General features: G+C 36.4%; 1 protein-coding gene across 3 annotated transcripts in view; it reads right to left on the bottom strand.

Moving 5' to 3' along the window:
• The window catches only part of SEMA3E (semaphorin 3E), a 261,910-nt gene extending 243,861 nt beyond the window's left edge, over positions 1-18,049 (bottom strand). For all 3 annotated transcript variants that reach the window (XM_059934035.1, XM_059934036.1, XM_059934037.1), the window contains exon 1: positions 17,338-18,049. In XM_059934035.1, the coding sequence (XP_059790018.1) occupies positions 17,338-17,452 (115 nt within the window). In that variant the 5' untranslated portion in view covers positions 17,453-18,049. The remainder of the gene's footprint in view (positions 1-17,337) is intronic.
• Positions 18,050-19,194: the final 1,145 nt, after the last annotated feature.

Below are 19,194 nucleotides of genomic sequence, written 5' to 3'. Positions count from 1 at the left end.
GTTTATAATTTGGATACATTGGTAACTAAGTGATTTTACGAAAGAGGAAATTATAAATCACTGCTTGATGGGTTTTTTAAAAGGTCGTTTCATGTAGTAGATCTTATCCAACAAAGACGATGATCTGGAATTCATACATAGTAGAGTAGCCCCTGAAAAGCATTCTTCCACAACAAGAAAAAAATAACATCAACCTAAAATTGATTAAGTTTATGGATACGGTATTTGTGAATAAATTTGGAATTATCTGGGAACAGGCTATTTATGGCCCTCCTAGGGTAGAGAAAGATTCCTTTGTGCCATTGAAGTTTAGCTTTTCCCACGTTTCTTGGGTAGAACGAGCACCCAGAAAAGACAGGTTGACCATAACACAACACAGACATCCATATATTTAATAAGTTCTTACTCTTTTCTAGATATTGTGATATGTGTTTGTGACATAGTGATGAATAAAATATTGCCCCTACTCCTAACGAGTTCATCCTAGTGAACTTAATAGATTAATAGACAATTGTAATACAGCAAATAATTGTTGTAAAGTATGCATGGAGTACTGTGGAGGTTAAAGGATGACTGGAAGAGCCTACCACGTCTAAATCGAGTCCTAAAAATGAGCAGACGTTAAGAGTAAGCAGCACAGGAAGGGAGAATGGAGACAAAAGGAAAAGGCATTCTAGGAAGAAGCAATATACAAAGGTCCAGAGCAAGAAAAAGCTTGACAGGCGGCCAGAAAATCATGGAGCTCAGCATCACTGAAGATTGGAACTCAAAAAAGATGCAAAGCAAAAAGAAGGGGAAAAGTAAAGAGGGTTCACATCGCAAAAAGCCTAGTGTACCATGCCAACAGGAGTGTGTTTTCTCTAAAAATCCATGTCTATTCTTCCATTAAAGATTTATTGGGGGGAGTTGAAATGAGTAAGATTTGCATTTTTAATGATCACTCTGCTTGTAGTAGATTGGTTAAAATTTGAAGAGTAGATTGGATTGACAGTAAGATATGAAGAGTAGATTGGAAATGCCATTTGTCCAATCTACTCTTCCAATGAAGAGTAGATTGGATTGACAGTAAGATATCAGTCAGGAGGCTACTGTAATAAAGCAGATGGATCATAAAAACATTAGTGGGACCAGGCATATAAATTGATTGAATATATAGTGTTCTTTGAACTCGATGACCACCTGACTCAGCGCTATTCTTAGAGTCATTCTTCCTCTACATTCAAAAAAGTGTAAACAGGTCATAAACTAATACAGTGATATAGGAAAAGAGCATTTGATAAAGTTAATCCTAAAACAAGAACAGAACAAGTAAGTTTGGTTTTAAAAAAAAAATATATATATATATGTATATATATATATATATATATATATATATACACACACAGGTTTTTAAAAATTTAATTTTAATGATGCTTATTTTTTAACATATAAAGTCTTCTGCAGAATTATTTTTCTAGAGCTTACCATTTGACTTACAAGGAGTTAATGAAAAAAATTATTCTGAAAAATCATATGCCTCGTTTTTCAAATCACAGGACATTCTACAAATACCCAGAGAGACTGGCAAATCTACAAAATGACAGCAAATTAAAGTTACAAAATTAAGCAATCACAGCTATGATGGTATTTTAATTCTGCCATTCTGCTGTGGTGACCATTCCAGATTCTTTTTAAATAAAAATTGTTAAGACATTTAAAAGTCTCCTGTTTATTTTAGCAGTGAAGAAAGACCGTTTAATTTTTTCATATTAAAGAATTTCAAATGAACCTTTCATTTACTATAATTATACAAATTATTTTATATTTATAAAGAAAATCAGCAATTACATTTATTGGTCTACACCATCCCTGAAAGCCAAAAGCATACATTTTATATATTCTAATTTAAAAATTGTCTTTTATGTGCATTACACTTCTTCCAAATACTGACATTTTAGAACGAGCCCATTCAATGTGTAGCTTTAAATTTTAAAATAAAAGAATTTCTACAACGAATGCAAGTTTCATCTTTCCTAACTAGCTAGTTTCCTAAAGACAATAAATGTGGACACAGATGTTAAATTGAGAACACACAACAGCAGAAATAGTCTGAAATTAGGAATGTTTCACTCCAGAGCCCACGTCCTTGTCCAGGGCACCACATGCTGTTACTCTGCTCTGAGCCACATTCTACACTGGAGCGGGTAGGAGAGAGTTTTCCTTAACTTCAACAAATAAACCACACGTGTGAAATAAAGGAAAGAGCTGGCTTACAGTCTATGTGAAAAACCCTTGGAAAAACTGACAGTCATTTCAACATAAACCAAAAGGCTGGCATATTTGTCAAATAAGCTGCTGTCAACTCAGGTGGCTTTAATACATAAAGTCACCAGTTAGCACCACAATTCTGTGACCAAGTCAGGGATCTCTTGAGTATTGATTGTGGTGCTTGATTTTAAGCGGGAAATTAACAAAGAGGCGCTGGATCAGAATGCTGGTATCGGTCAGGACAATCATGGTATGAGGAATATTCACCCACGACCAAAGGGCATGAGAACTATCTTGAAACATTTGGAGGTCTGTTATGACTTATGACCTTATGGCATTAGAGGAAAGAACCAAGGCTAAAACGTGGGAGATACAGTAAGTCAGATTTGGGATTAGGTATGTAAACACTTTCTCCGTATCAGAACAGTCAAAAATGGAACAGACCTTCTTATCAGGCAGTCATTTCCCTTTCCATGAGAATGTACAAATTCAAATGAAAAAACGTGTCTGACCACCTGTCCGGATGCCACAGATACAGTTAAGTCACTAAAATTCCGACCTTCAATAAAATTCTCTGATTTGGGTAAAATTCCACAAGCTTTCCTAAACTCCAGTCTTTTTCTAATTATTGATTTTGGGGTGAAGGAACATGGAATAAGATATATAAAATGCTAAGTGCTAAATACATGTCTTAATTGAGTAAGTAGAGTTATTGGTTTTTCTGCGTTCCAGCAATGATTCCTCCCTCCCTCCCTTTTCCTTCCTCCTTTCCTTCCCTCATTTTCTCACTCCCCTCCCTCTTGCTCCACTCTTGCTTTCATGTGCTCTCTTCTGCTCTCTTTCCCTCTCTCTTTCTTTGCCTTTCTATCACTGTTCGACATGCGTTCAAATGTTCATTCATTTAATCCTTATCAAAGACAATCAATGACATAGGTGCTATTTATCACCCACCTCTTCCAGTCAGAAAAAGTTAAGTAACTTTTCCAAGATCACGTAAATAAATTAGTTTCTGCTGCATTTGTTTTCTAAACGGTGCCTAGAAGTGGAAAAAATAACAATGTGCAAAATGAATCATTTTCGGCAGCCAGGTATAAAAGAGTCACATCCAGATGAGGAAAACATTTTGGAAAAACATCATTTGCCAATTTTTTAAAAGTTCAGCAGAAGGAAAGATTAGCAAATTAAATGAAATAATAAAGTTAGGAATGGACCCACCCAAAATTATTTAGATGCCAAAGTAAGCCAATCCCAGCTGTTATTCTTTACTCTGGCTGCCATCCTCAGCAAGAGCGGTATGGGGGAGTGTGGGCAACCGGCTGCAGTAGCAGCTGGGCCTATTTGTGAAGAGGAAAAAAATCTTCAGTGAAGACAAAGGGAAATTTCAGTGGCTAGCAGTGTGAATGGAAACTTGGAGCCTAGCTGGGGGAGCTGCAGAAGTGAAATGCAGCAGTGCTGTCAGCAACCAAATTACAGTATCGCACAAACCATTCACGGGGAGACTGCTTCCTCCAGCACTGCTTTTGCTGGCAAGAGTTTTATTCCATCAAGAGCAAAACTTAACCAATGACAAATTTTGTATATATTTTCTCATATTACCAGTATTCTGGACATTCAAAAATTAAGCAATATCAATGTCTGTTCTAACTACGTAGGGGGTATAAATTAGCAGACTAAAAAGGACAAATGGCATTTCCAATCTAAAAAAAAAAATTGCTGTCACATATTTCACTAATATAGAAATGTAAATGCATAGTAAACATAATCACATATTCCAAAGCATAACTGCATATAATAAAATCCTAGTATTCTATTTATTTTACATCTCCTGAGACCTATATGATAATAGGCATCTAATGTGTTTCTGAGTGATTACTGCTTGATTTGCATGTGGACTGTCTCATTAGTATCAATTTTCTAATTTTATTTTTCATTTTTATTCTTGTTCAATTTTATTGAAACCTTAGAGACTTCCAATTTTTTCTCCAGATATGAAAAACTCTTCTACAATCCTAAAATATGTCAGGCTTCAGTTTGGGAATACACATTTTGGAGCAAGTAAAAAACATTTGGCAAAAAAATCTGTCAAAAGCAGTGCCCAGTACATAACTTTTGTCTTATTTCTGAGAATTATAATGACAAAGATACAATTATAGTCTTTTAATTATAAGTATAATTGACTTAACTGTAATACTTTTCTTCTTTCTATGGTTATCTAAATATTATTGCAAGGGAATTTTACTTTGGGGAATTACTAGGAAGTCAAAATATATTAAGGTGTTGAAGTTTAAACATATTAACTTCCCATAACTGGAACAATATAGTAATAAAATTGATATTTTTGGGTGGCTCATCATATCCATTCCAGTATTTCAAAGTCCTATCTTTTCTTTTTCTTCATTCTGGATGAACAAAAAGGGAGTGTTCTGTGTTCCTTTATTAATGGGATGGTGCAATTATATGGGTAGTTGAACATGCCAACAACTAAAATTCTAACATTTGACTTTGAAAAAAAATTTTTTTTCTTTTTAAATTTTAAACATGGGGTGGTATGACTATTCTAAGAATACACCATATGGTTAACTCAAGTTTATGCAGACCCTTAAACTGCCAGCAAGCTCAATACTCTAGTACACATTCTAAGCAATTGTAAAGTATCCGTCAGATATCATTCATCTGACCTGAAATATGTGTAGCATTTATGCATTGTGATAATGTCAAAGTTGAAATTTCTTTTGCATTTCCTTTCTTTTTTTTTTTTTTACTTTGCTTTTGATAAGGAAAAATTAGCTATATCAGTTTCATCAATAATGATAGAGCTATTTCAATTTTTATTTTTCATTACTTTTCCTAATGTTTTCTTTACAAAACATATATTTTTGCCTTGCTTAAAACAATCAAAATGATCTTATTTTCTACACATTTATTTTGACAACTGGATTTAGTTTCTAAAAATAAAATAATCAAGCACCTCCCATGTCCATATTTATTTTCTCCTTAGAGTAGTAAGGGGCAGTGACAAATGTGTGCTTTCTCCTGAATTAACTTTACTTATAACATTTCTGTTTATGTCCATTAATTTCCTCTTTTATGTTAGGTGTATCATATCTGATGAATTCATACGGTGCTAAAAACAAAAAAAAACACTCAAGGATACAACATTTCAAAATATATTGTCAATTTTTATAAGGCTTATACATAATAAAATCTTAGGTAACTTTTTCATTGGTTCTTTCCCAATTAACTTGGTTTGGAAAATACCTTACATAAACTAACCATAATTATAAAACTGGTAACTATTGCTTATTCTTCTCACAATATCATCACCTACAGCTACGCTTTTAAATGATAAATTTACAAAACAAAAAGGCAGCATAGTCAAATTATTCGTAAAACAACCTTCTCACAGGGATAAACTGATAAAAACAAAAAGCATTCTTGCTTTTGGTCATTTAGGGCATTCCTTACAAACAAAGGTGTAGGATAAGTTGCTGCGTTTTCAAAGCCCTCCCTTTGCTTTCTGCTTTGTCACTGACTTCATGCATTAGTTGTCTCTCTTCATCGTTCATCACTCTAGACATGAATGAAATGCTACATTGGACATTGGAAGATCACAGCAGGGGCAAATGGGAAGAAAAGGAGATTGAAATGAGACATTGATCATGTAATGGCCCAGATGAACTCAAACCACTCTGTAAAAGCTTCACACTCTCTTTCCATAAAATATGGATATTTTCTGAAAAATTTTGAAGCCGTTCTGGATTTCTCATCATAGCTTTTGTAACAAAACCTGAAGCCAAACTAGGGCCTAACATTTTGGAGCAGGGGCAGAAGAGAAGTATTCCCATCTTTTTTCCTGATTTCCATCAGCTCATTTTCTGTCATCTTTTTTAGGAATCTAGCTATATGTGGCATCAGACAAAAGAATTAAGATTGGTAATACTAATGTGAATAGACATAATGAAATTCTTTACATTAAGCAAAATAGGTAAGATAAATTTATTAAGTACCTTAAATTTGTTAGATTCTAAGGATTCAAACAATAAAATGCAACCTACTTGCCTTCAAAACTTTCAAAATCTACTCAAGAATGTGCATTAATCATATATTAGTCATACAAAGAAAATGACAATTCCTTAAAGTCATATAGAAATGAGGCCAACTTAACATGAGTAAAGAGCATTCATGATTCTACCAGTAGTAAAGCTATGAATACAATGGAATTCAGTTAATTAGATATTCAAGGCTAACTGTATTTCTAGGAGGATACAGTGCACTGTATGCAGAGGGGATGGCAGTGGAAGGATGGCAGGCATGGTGGCAAAACAGCCTAAGACACATAGACAGTTTGCTTATTGCTTCTTACCCAGTCTCCTCCTATTCATCTCCAAGGCTGAGCTCTGTTTTTTCATTCCCAACTCTATGTTTCCATAGCACTTTGTTCTAACCTTCAGTATGTATAAAAAACATCCTGCTTTATCATGACTTGTCTCTTTTTACAACTAGACCTTAAGCTTCTTGGAGAAAGGGTTTGGGTAGAGGCACTGTGTGTATGTGTGTGTGTGTATTTTAATAAACTTATTTTAGAATAGTTTTAGATTTACAGAAAAGTTGTGAAGCTAGTATAGAAAGTTTCCATATACCCAAGCCCAGTTTCTTCTATTATTAATAATTTACATTAGTGTGGTACATTTGTCACAGTTAATGAACCAATATTGACACATTACTATTAACTAAAACCCATACTTTGTTCAGATTTCCTTAGTTTTTACCTAATATTCTTGTGCTGTGCCAGGATACCACCCAGGATACCACATTTCATTTAGAAAACTGCGTTTGTTATTCTAAAATTCCTAGCATGATGCTCAGTATCTAATACATTGAAGAAGGTCAACAAATAGCCATTGAATAAGGGAATGATTGAATGAATAAATATTAAAAAGATATAGAAACTTCTGTATCCCTTAAGGGAAAGGTTAGGATGTGTAACTGAGGAATGAAGTGCACCTAACTTCATTAGTCCAAGAAAACTTCCCATTGAGAGATAAAGGACACCTGGAATCTTACAAAATGCTTTTCCACAGTCCATCAACATTAAATGTTTTCTTATCTGAACTCAATGATAGCACCATGTGTCACAATTTACACCACGAATAATCATTAAAAACAAATTTAATTTATATGTTAAATTATTATCAATAACTATATACACTATACATATATCTTATCTAATAGAAAAAATAATAGGTAGAGAATGGTATAATAGTTAGATATTTATGAATTTAAATATATGTATGAAGACCAAGGCTGTAATTTGGAAATTTAAATAAATGACACCTTAGCCTGGGTGATGGAGCTGAAGGGGGGAAAGAAATGAAAACGTTAATATGAAAGTGAGGCTCCTTTGTAGCAACATCCCAAACACTTAGCCCAGTGTTTCTCATGCTCGAATGTGCATTGAGAATCCCCTGCAGGGCTTGTTAAAACACAGATTCCTGAGCCCCAGAATTATTGACTCAGTAAGCCTAATTCAGTAGCTCACAGGGGATGCGGATGCTGCCAGACCAGGACACTTTGTACAGCACTGGCTTAATCCCAGCTCAACCTCCTCCCTGCCCCTCCTCTGGAAGAAGAGTAGAAGAAAATCACAAGTGGCATCATCTCCTCTGCAGTGAAATTCAACTAAGGCTCTCTCAGGTTAATTATTCAGCATTAGCTCTACCTCTTAAAGAAATAAGCCTTTATTTTGTCATTTTGACCATAACATGGGAGCCAAAAACAACAAGAGAAAGTTTTCTTTTGTTTTTTTTCAGTAGATACTAAACACCCAGCCTTTAGGAATGATCTGATTAAGTCATTTTATTCTGTCCACAAGGGTCTCACCAAAAAACTACTCCTTGCCCTCAAGGATCCTAAAATATAGTTAAAGACAATTACATAACTTAGAGAATATTATAAGCCATTATTATACAATATCCTACATCTCCACAGTACATTTCAATTTTCTACAACAATCACGAGATAGAAATTAGTCTCTGTGTACTTATGAGGAGAGTAAGCCTCAGAAGTTCAATGATTTAGCAAGAATAATAGACATCAAATAGGATAAGCTGTAGATTCAAATCTGGGATTTTTAAACTGTGAATCCATACATACTCTTTCCACTAGAACATGCTGTCTCCTAATAAAATGTTCAAAGTGTTCTGGAGAAACTAGACACACTGGGAGGTCTGGTGAGGAGAAGAAAAGAGTCCTAACACTTCTAGAATTGGAAACGATCTCCGAAATCACATGGACCATAATACATTTTTGACTCAGGATTAGGAAAAAAGTAATCAGCAGGAGTGAACAGCTACATGCAAGGCTGTCAGCACATTTCCTCTTCAGCTTTAGTTCCACAGTGTATCTCGAGCTTTGAATTTAAAGCTCTCCTCGGTTCCCATCATTTCCTGAGAGGAAACTGGTCAGGAGGGAAAAGGTCACTGTCCCCAGCTGACCTTATTTTCTCCCTTTTTTATTCCCATTTTCATTGCTGTTGTTCTTTTCTGGTTCTGGAGTGAGTCCAGCCACCTAAAATCACCACTGGGACGTATCCTTAGGGATGCTACTCTTCTGCTCTATCCTGTAAACAAACCCCCACCCCCCCCCCCGTCTATTCTGGTTTCAATGAGTTAAAAATCGTAACTCAGAGAAAACAAAGCAAAACTACATGGAAATAGATAGGTTTATATAAATAATATTTTTACACTTAACTCAAGTTTAGCCACAAAGGGAACAGGCTGGCAGGCCCTGCTCTGTCCTGCTCAGGACCCTAATTCTCCCCTCCCAGTCCCCACACTGTCATGGTGCTGGGGACATCAGCCTCCCACTGGAAACACAGGCTAGACAAACAGGACAAGTTGTCCAAGTGGCTCATAAGCTATTTATTTCATATTTCATTATTTCCTAAGTCATGAATTTCAACAAATTTTGAATGCCTAATGAACGCAGTTAAACTTCTTTTACATTCAAAAGTCATGTCTTCTATTCGTTGAATGAGACAACAAAAGAAATACTCAGGTAAACTGAGGACCAATAAATAGATAGCACTCACTTAAAATGTTTTAATTTCATTTTCGGCTTAAGGTAGGGAAGAAATCAAAATCTCTCTTTGGAAAGAAGCAAGGTGGAGACAAAAAGAGGTGGGGTGGTGGTGACACAACACCGAGGAGAAGTTAAAGAAAGAAGTGAGAAGAGAAGAAAAGGAAGGCGTTGTGGTGATCATCCAGGAATGACGAGAGCATCAACAAGTATTTTTTTTTTGTTTTTTTTTCAAAAGAAGACTGATTATAGATGAGAGAATATGGCTGACCTGTCAGGAGGGTGTGTGGTGGCCCCAGCTGGTTCACACAATGCAGCGCTGAGGGGAAGGAAGGTGAATAGGCAGAGAAAGCCCCAGTCGTCCTCTTCATGTATGTTTTACCAAAGGAGCCATAAATAGTTGTTCATGATTCCTTAGTTTCCTTGGTACTCCTCAGCCCACCCCTGGAATCAGACATTTCTTTAAAAAACACTGCTCTAAATCATTCTGTTTTATTCATATACCCAGTCAATGAGCACTGATTGAACACTTACTAAGGGTAAGGAACCATGCTCTGCGGCAGATACCTTACCTGTGTGTGGGTCCAGGGGAAGGCAGAATGGAAAGCTTTCTTTCAAAGCAAACAATGCATGTTGGGCTGATTGCTTACAGGACACTGTTTGGTTTAACTTTTGACAGTGTGATCTGGTCTTAGTAATATCTGTTCTATTGTGCCTTACAAAGCCGGGCCTACAATTACCTTTGTTAGTGACTTTTGTTTATTTTATGGCTTTGGTCTCTTGTCTCCAAGGTGCCATCAGATAAAGTTCCAACTTTCCTTAAATTATCAACAAAATAATCTTACAGTAACTTACAAGCATGAGAGATACCAATATTCCTAGTTACTTCTAGTCATCTACTCCAATAAGAGCTGGATTTCATTTTTTAAAAATCTTTGCTCTCAAGTAAAAAACTGATGACTAAAGATTTTCCCTTATTTTAAGTTGTTAAGTTAATAATTAACTCATGATTGTTTTTAGAATAAAAAAGGGAACCAGAGTAGGCTAATTCTCCCTGAACCTCTTCTGATTCATGGAGTAATTTATGAAAAGCTTCCTAAGGCTAAAGTATTTACCACACTAATTCGCATTATCTCATGTAATTCTTTCAGGGTGTTGCAAATTATCCCATTTTAAAGATGAGAAAATTCATACTCAGAAAATAAGTAACTTGCTCATGTCGTACAGCCAGAAGCAACATTCAGATTAGGTAGGCCTCAACCGAAGTATAGAGCTTTTAGGCTATTGATATTAGAATGTGAGAGTGTTTTGTAAAACTTGGGCCTAAACTACCTTTCTACACGTACTGTGCCAAGGCTATGAGCTAAGTCCTTGAGCAGAAAGCAGTGATGACTAAAGACAGAAGTAGAAATATGTTTCTAAGCCCCAGAAATCAGGCAAGTCATGAATTTCTCTTTTCCTTTTCCACACTAGATATAGAGTCAAGGTTACCAGGACAATGGGGCCTTATGGTGGGAATATCCTGAAGTAGGTATTAGACCCAAGGCAGGCTGAAAACTTCTTGAGTAATCAATTGCTTTGGCCACCACCAGGGCAACAGGAAATCAAGTTATCAATTCCACAGACATTTCTGTTCTTGAAATCATCACATTCTTTGACAGAAAATGTTCTCCAATATCAGAGATTGTAACACTTGGTTCAAATGGGGTATTAACATATCCTTTTCCTTCACAGTTCAGAAAATCCAGCCAATAAAATATCTAGTCTTATCATTATCATACTTATCATGAGTACAAAGAATAATGCTTGCTTAAGCCCAAGAAATAACTAATGACATTGATAGTTTCCCTTATGCTTCAAATGTTATTTAAAACCATACCGTGAAAAAATTCTTTATTAAAATAATCATCATCCTTTGTACAATGTATATAATATTCCAAAGTGTCAGATGTTGTACTAAAGACTACTAACAGCATCTGGCCCTGTCTATTGAAACAAAGAGAATAACTGAAATCTTTACTTTGCACCTTTTGGGAAAATGTTGTAAGCGGTATAATTTCAGTTTTGTTTTCTTTTAAATTCTCTGAGACTGAACTTACCAGAACACTTAAATACCACAGTGGCTATGTATGAAGGAGCATGCATGCATGCAAAGTGCCATTTCTGGATTCCTGCAGACTAAATTCCTCTACTAAACCACAGAAGAGTCTTAGACACAAGATAAAGGAGTAAATCTTTGCACGCTCTCCCACGCAGAACTCCCCAGGATGATTCCAGTAGATATCTTTGATGAAAGAAAACTGACTCAGCAGATTGTTAACAATAATTTTCACCAGCAATGACCAATTTGATGTTTGGTGCTTTATTATGTGGTCGTAGAACTGGGGCCACCAAGTGATCTCATACCAGTCAGAAAGATAGGCGGTCTCTATGAAATACCCTCGTTAAATGACAAATCTGACATGAACAGCAAAATAATATAGCAACATAAATTTTTACAAGAATATTCCATTGTGACAACATGACTGTTGCATGTATTTTTTAGTCAAGAACAAGCACTGGTTCTATATTATGGATAGAACACAGTCCTCACAAAACTTTTAAGAAATGATTTTATGTGACTAAATTATTTTTTGGTCCAAAATTGGCCCAGTTCATTTATTGCTTTTCCTAACTCTGACCTTCCCTCACCCTATTTCTATACTAAAGATAACTGTGTTCTCACTGTCATACTCAACATACAGATAAGAACCGAATAATTCAGGCTTCCCTGGTGGCGCAGTGGTTAAGAATCCGCCTGCCAATGCAGGAGACACGGGTTCGAGCCCTGGTCCGGGAAGATTCCCCCATGCCACGGAGCGACTAAGCCCGTGAGCCACAACTACTGAGCCTGCACTCTAGAGCCCGTGAGCCACAACTACTGAGCCCGTGTGCCACAACTACTGAGGCCCGCGCACCTAGAGCCCGTGCTCCGCAACAAGAGAAGCCGCCACAATGAGAAGCCTGTGCACCACAACGAAGAGTAGTCCCCGCTCGCCACAGCTAGAGAAAGCCTCCGCTCACCGCAACCAGAGAAAAGCCCGCGTGCAGCAATGAAGACCCAATGCGGCCAAAAATAAAATAAAATAAATTTATTAAAAAAAAAACAACCGAATAATTCATAGAACCATTCAGAAGCTTTTGTGTCTCCAGATGCATTTCTGTGATGCACGAGCAATATTTCTATGTAGCAGATATAAAAGTACAAAAAATAGTGTTATCTAAAATCCTTACATAGACTTCCTCTATAAAAAGTATATTCTGTGTAAACTAAACTCCACAAAACATACTGTAATTCTTTTCATGTTACCCAGTGGCTTTTTTTTTTTTTTTAATATAAACTGTTTCTTAATAAATCCACCACTTAATTCTCACTGACTCCCCCTCATGGAGATCTGGGCAGTAAGGTTTGTGTTTACCCCTGGGTCCTATCTAACTACTTTCTTTATGAATCATGCCTTATGACCAGTTTTTATTTATTAACCACACAGGGATGTGTGACTAATGTCACTATTGATAATACCTAGTTACTGGCTGAGAAACCCAAGCTATGAGCTGGTTCACGAAAAACTGGCTCAGTCACTGCCTTTATAAAATTGGCCCTGGATAGAATATAAATACCACAGCCTCCAGGATGATCATTCAAAACTTATTTATCACTGCGCTCTTCTAGAATTCTATCTCAATTTTTTAAATGTAAACTGAAAAAATTTCTAAAATGTGTGGTGAAAAGTGAGTATGTAAAATAAACAGATATATGCACACTTCTACTACAAAAATACTGGCCATGAATCTTGGAAAATGCACAGATGATGTAATTATCTTCTAAATTATTATAACTAGAGGTCAAAGGTATGGAAATGGGATTTGGAGTGAATGCAATCAGGATAAATCACACATTTTATGCAAAGCAAGAGCAAGTTTTGCTGTCGTCTATACTAACATCATTCTAGGACTTACTGATATCCAAACTCAAGCCATTTCCAAGAGTTTTTTCTCTTTAGGACATGATTCCTTCTAACCTTCTCATTTTCTATCAGTCTTCAGGAAACATTAATAAGATAATTTTTAGGTTATAAAGTGCTTTTACAGTATTATTGTTCCATTTTGATCCTCTCAAAAACCCAGTGAGATATACAGGGAAAATACCAGTACTACCCCTATTTTCAAATTAAGGAAACTGAGGCACAGATAATTACCATTAGTATAAGTGGAAGAATTAGAGCTGAAGTAGAGACCTCTGACTTCAAATCTGAGCTCTCTGAACTATGACAAATCTGTATTCAATTGGTTACAATATTCAAATACAGATAGACTAATTAACACTTGCTATCCCACGTTCTATATGTATGGATATGTATTCAATGTTCAAATCTACTTTTATAATATCAACATATTTTAGCAATGATCTTCTGCCATATTCACGCCTTTATTTAGCTATCTTTTCATCAAACATCCTGGGAGAACATCCTCTGCTTATCATCAGCCATTCTCCTTGGCTTCTGCAATTGGGAAGTTCCTCACTGGGTCTTTGAACACCTACCCTATCTGGAACCTCCCTCGATTGAATTTCTGGGGCTTTCCACGTGCACTGGGATTCCTTCTTTGACATGGGCTTTCCTCATTTGTTTTTTTCTTCTTTGAGCTCCATTATCAAGAAGGCTATTTTTGTCTTCCCTGTAACCTCATTAATGCAGGATGGTGAAAGATAAGGAGAGAACGGATATCAACGGAGGGAAGTGGCTGAATCCACCAGGACACTTCTCCCTCTATTCTCTCTTTCCTTCATTTCTGTCATGAGGAGCATAGCTATTTTTCAAAGAAATCCTTGTAGTAGAATATTATAAATTTGTATGAATTATACCCAAACTACCCTCTTTAGGGTATTGGCTATAAAGTTGGCTATAAATTCTTAACTGTTCATAAATTTTAACATTCTTGTCTGATATAGTTAATCTGGACTCAAATCTTGACTGAAAATTCTTACAGGGCAGGGCAGAATCTTGCCATTTTTATCTTTGTATGTTTTTATTTGTCAACCCAATTTATCTTGTACCTATAAAATGCATTAAAAGATATGCATTGCCTCAACAAGAGCAAATATTTCATCTTTTTAGCTACAAGGCTTGCCTTAAGTTAGCATATTTGCTTAATATTGGGGTGGAGTGGATATTCCGTAAGAAGAGGGAGGAATTCAATATTATCCACTGTGGGTGGAGAGTAGAGAGGAGTAAGCTCGAAGATGCTCCATATCTGATCCCAACTTTCTACCTTTTCTCTCTCCCTCTCTGCCTTTTCTCCCTTTTGGTCCTAATGGTCTTCTCCTCTCAAGCTGTGTTTAAGAACACGCCACTTCCAGAGTTAGAGAAGGATGGAGGAGAAAGAAAAAGGGCAATTCCTGGGCATTTTTTTTTTTTTTCTGAACATATTTTTATATAATTTAACTCAAGCTTTGTAAATATATGACACTGACACTTTCTCCTCCTCTTTGGGAAGTGACACGAGGTTTGTGTTCTCCGACACCATCTTGATAGTGGACGATATACAAAAGATGCTTGTCCTTCTCCAATATGGCATGGACCACTGCTATGAAATGAATCCCTGGATGAATCCAGTAGGCTACCTCCAGGGAGCTTACTGGCTTTCTCCACTGGGGGTCAGGCAGCAGTGCAGAGCTGCTAGATTACTTATAAGTAGTGTCTCTTATTTTTAAGGACCATGCACTCATTTATAATACTAATCACCTAATTTACTCACTACTAAAATTGTACCATTTCGGATATCATTTAAGATAGCAGAAGAGTATACTCTAAAATATTCTGCCCCCAGTTTTCGGACACCACTAAAATGTCCATTGAGTCTCGAGTGCAGAGAGGTGAATGTGCTGTTCATACTGTATCGAAGGGATGGAATATCCCTGCTCAGGCAGTCCCGTGCTTCTCTTTCACTGAGTCACCTGCGGTGCGGGAGGCATTTGTTGCTTCCAGTTGCATCTCCGCTGTGACCTCTTAGCTGACTTTGCTAACTAAACTGAACAAGTGGGAACATTCTCTTTTCAGGTAACTCTATACTGTCTGCATAAGAGCACAATATTGCACATTTTCAGCTAGTGCCCTTAAATCAAAAGGTTAAGAAAAGCCAAAAGGAAATCTTACGGGAGTTTTCTGTCTAGTGTACCCATAGCTTCTAGCAGTGGTCCTCCCACACCACTTAACAGGACTCATAAAATCAATTACAGTTATTCCTTTGACTAAGAGAGATGTGGTGAAGATGAGACTGATGACAACATTATGCATTAGAGTTTTGGTATGCACTGACTAAATCAGAAGGTCTCCAATGAAATATTAAAATGAGGTATCTTTGGAAACATACTGATATTGAGCTATCAAAAAACAAGTATCCTAGTAATGAGGTATAAAAGGTTGATACCATGCATAGCAGAATGGCAGCTTGCCCAAACTGGCAGCTTATCCGTTTGTGTACCTAAGAAAAAGAATCCATTATTATGTTTTTTTTCCTGACATCCTTATGTGTCCATATTCCATCACATCAAATTTTTACATTTAGATATATTTGATCTTAACTTCTTAGGAATATGTATTTTGATACATACCATGATACATCTTCCCAAATCAAATGAATTATACTAATTCTAGGCACTATATTTTAAATACTTTACAAATTCAGTGTCAATGTGTTTCTTAAATTTATGTTATCTACTGGGGAGTACTATAGGAAATCTATTTAAACTAAGAAAATACCCCTAGATTATAGCTGTTCTAAAAATGAGAAACTTCTATAGTCCAATCTACTGATGATTGTCAATCAAAAAAAAAAAAAAACCTGTGTCATAAATTTGAGCCCTCCCTTTTTGTTTCTCCTCTGGTAAAGACTACACTCATATTTTAAAAATACAGACTTCCTTCTACAGTGGGGACAATTTAAAAGCTTACACAATTGAAAAATGTTTTTTATGTAATTCTCACTACTCCATCTATTATCTGTCTCAATGGTTAATGATAATAAATACTTCTTTCCTGAAAATTTATTCCAAGTTACTTTTAAGTCAGCAAAGTCACTTTCTTAGAGTGTGGGTTTTGTTTGTTGTTTGTTTGTTTGTTTGTTTACAGGAAGAGTCATCAAACCTATTCATGACTGGCTTTTACTGGTCCTGATGCAAAAGCTACCTTTTAATCATTTATGACTAAATGCTGCCTTACAAGACATAGTTGCAGAATAAAATATTTAAGCGCTCTCTGAAAGATGGATCTTCAGTTAAGCAATATGAATTTACATTAAAAAGAATAGATGCTAGTAAATAGTATCTAACACTTTAATCAGTATAAACCAGTTCACAAGGATTGCTAACAGATTTTTTTTGCCACACATTAAAAAAATGTCTAATAATCAATTCAACTAGAAAGCTCATTTATAACAGTTGTTAGTCATTTTAATTACACGGTGATGACTTTGTTATCATGGGCAAGGAATCATTTTGAGTCTCAGGAGTTTTCTTTTTTCCTCCTCTCATCCCCATTATGGACAACACAAAACAGAAAACCAATTGCACCTCTATTTCTGCAGTCCTTCCCCAACATCCTTGCTTCCCAAAATGCATAAATTGGTATTTAAATACCCTTTGCTAACTTGGTGGATTCAGCCCCTCAAGGCTCTTTACTACCTGCTTCCTACCCTCTTCTGTTATGTCTGCTAGTGAGTGAACTTATTAACAAAACCTAATATTTACAAGACAAAAATAACATCTCTAAAGTTAGCCTGTGATTTTACACTATTTTCAGCTGCGGTTAAGTATGACCTATTCATTAGAGGTACTTAGAAGCTTCGGTCAGTGTTGCAATCATTTTTTTCAGGTGTATGTTAAGGGTCTGGGAAGACCAAAGATCAACGTTAAATAAATGACTTTAATTTTTTTCTCATTTTTTTGTAACAAAAGGATCTGAAAAGGTGACCTACCTTTATGTGACAGGCGTAAGCGGGGGTGCGGGGTGTCAGCTGTGTGACCTCCTGTCCAGAGCTCCAGCAAGTAGCCCCACAGGAGCCAGGTGATGAGGTACCCGGCAGATGCCATGCTGCCTGCCTGCCGCCAGCGATCCTCACTTTCAGGCGGGGTGAGTTTTACTTAGGACTCCCCTCCGGGGGCAGCGTGCGAGAGAGGCTTTGTCAGAAATCGAACGCGTTGTCATCAGAAAGCACAGTTCCAAAGTGCCATTTGTCAGGCTGTATTTGGATACGTAAAACCTGCCTTTCCCCAGGACAGTTGTTTATAAGCCGGGAGCAAGAGGACATTCCAAGGAGGGAGTCTTCAGAGCCATGTCCTGTCTAGAGCTCTCTTCAGTCACTATGCCGGTGGATTCAGGAAGAAACTGTATTTTTTTTTTTAGTCACTTCTGCAAGCGGTTCATTCAGAAAAAAACAACCACCCCAGTACACCCACTGCCTTCCCCCGTGGAGCTCCTGTTCTCTTCTGGCTCGTTCTAGCCTCTCAGAAGTCAGCCTCTTGCACTGACTTGCCAAACAGCTAGTTTTAATTCACCTTTCACCTTGCTAATTAAAAACAAGAAGTGCCATTCCCTCTAGGAGTTGCAGGATCCACCCAGCAGGGATGCCGCTCTGTCAGCGAGCTGTGTTTTCGGGGAAAGTTCAGGCAGGGTTGAGCAGCGTACTTGCTGTTTCTAGGAAGTGTTTCTGGTGCACGTGCCCTCGCCCCACCCGCCCTCCCAGTATTATTGGCCCCGCGTCACTCAGCGACAGCAGGGAAGTTCGCATTTTGATGGGAAAGGGGAATCAGGAGGGAGAATGATACATCATAGGCTGCTTACTTAAGAATAACAGAAGAGGATGGAGTATCAGGAAGGGCTTTTAAATGTTCACTCATCAAGATTAACCCTTGAATAAATACAGATTCATTTTAAACAATCTATTTGTCACTATCCAGTACCCAAATTGATTTTTTTGCGTTTCCACTGAAATTGTATTTTTTTCACATTTTTGGCTTTTTGTATTGATTACATCTTAGAAATGTTATTTTCAACTTTTGTAAGGAAAGCGTTTCAAGAATCTGAAAAACTGTCATCTGATTGTTTCATAGATATGTTAAAACTAACAAATTATTTTGCATAGGCAAATTCTTCAAATCAATTAAAAGCAAGTTCTTCTTTATAAGCAAGTCATAAATTTCATCTCAAATTTTGGAATAATTAACTTTTAAGGTGATTTTTCTCTTACATAAGATAACTATGGTAAACTTGAGATTCTGTATGGGACAGATCTCAGTAAAGTAGACATTAGAAAACTCGGGATGTAAAATACCTTGGGATTCAACTGCTATGCACTTCCACAGTTTATTTTCCAAGACACTATGTGTAAATAAGCTTAACACAATAGGTCAACTTTACAATCTACTTTCAATCAGTCTCAAAAACTAAACCAAACACTCTGTGGCTGTTGGCATGGAAATGAATGGTATTATTTTAAGATACCAATAAACTTGAATGGATATTTGATTTGATAGCTGAAAGTTAAATGGTCAACAAACGGTTTCAACTCTAACTTTTTCTCATTCTGCATTTTACATGGTAATGATTAAGGATACCTCTTGAGAATTATGGTTTTAAAATCATGTACTTATAACAAAAAGATAACACAGTTTACCCTGGTATTTTGCATCATATATAAGCAAATGTAGAGCCAGGCATTCTCTACCCATTTTCCTAAGCACAATACGTTCTATTACAAGCAGAGTATATTTAGCAAAATGTAAATGTCACTGGATATTATAAATAATTGGATTTCCAAGGTCTACAAAAGATA

Source organism: Balaenoptera ricei, chromosome 9 (genome assembly GCF_028023285.1).
Source record: "Balaenoptera ricei isolate mBalRic1 chromosome 9, mBalRic1.hap2, whole genome shotgun sequence".
In the NCBI taxonomy this organism is placed as follows: Eukaryota; Metazoa; Chordata; class Mammalia; order Artiodactyla; family Balaenopteridae; genus Balaenoptera; species Balaenoptera ricei.
This window is presented reverse-complemented; position numbering and strand designations above follow the sequence as displayed.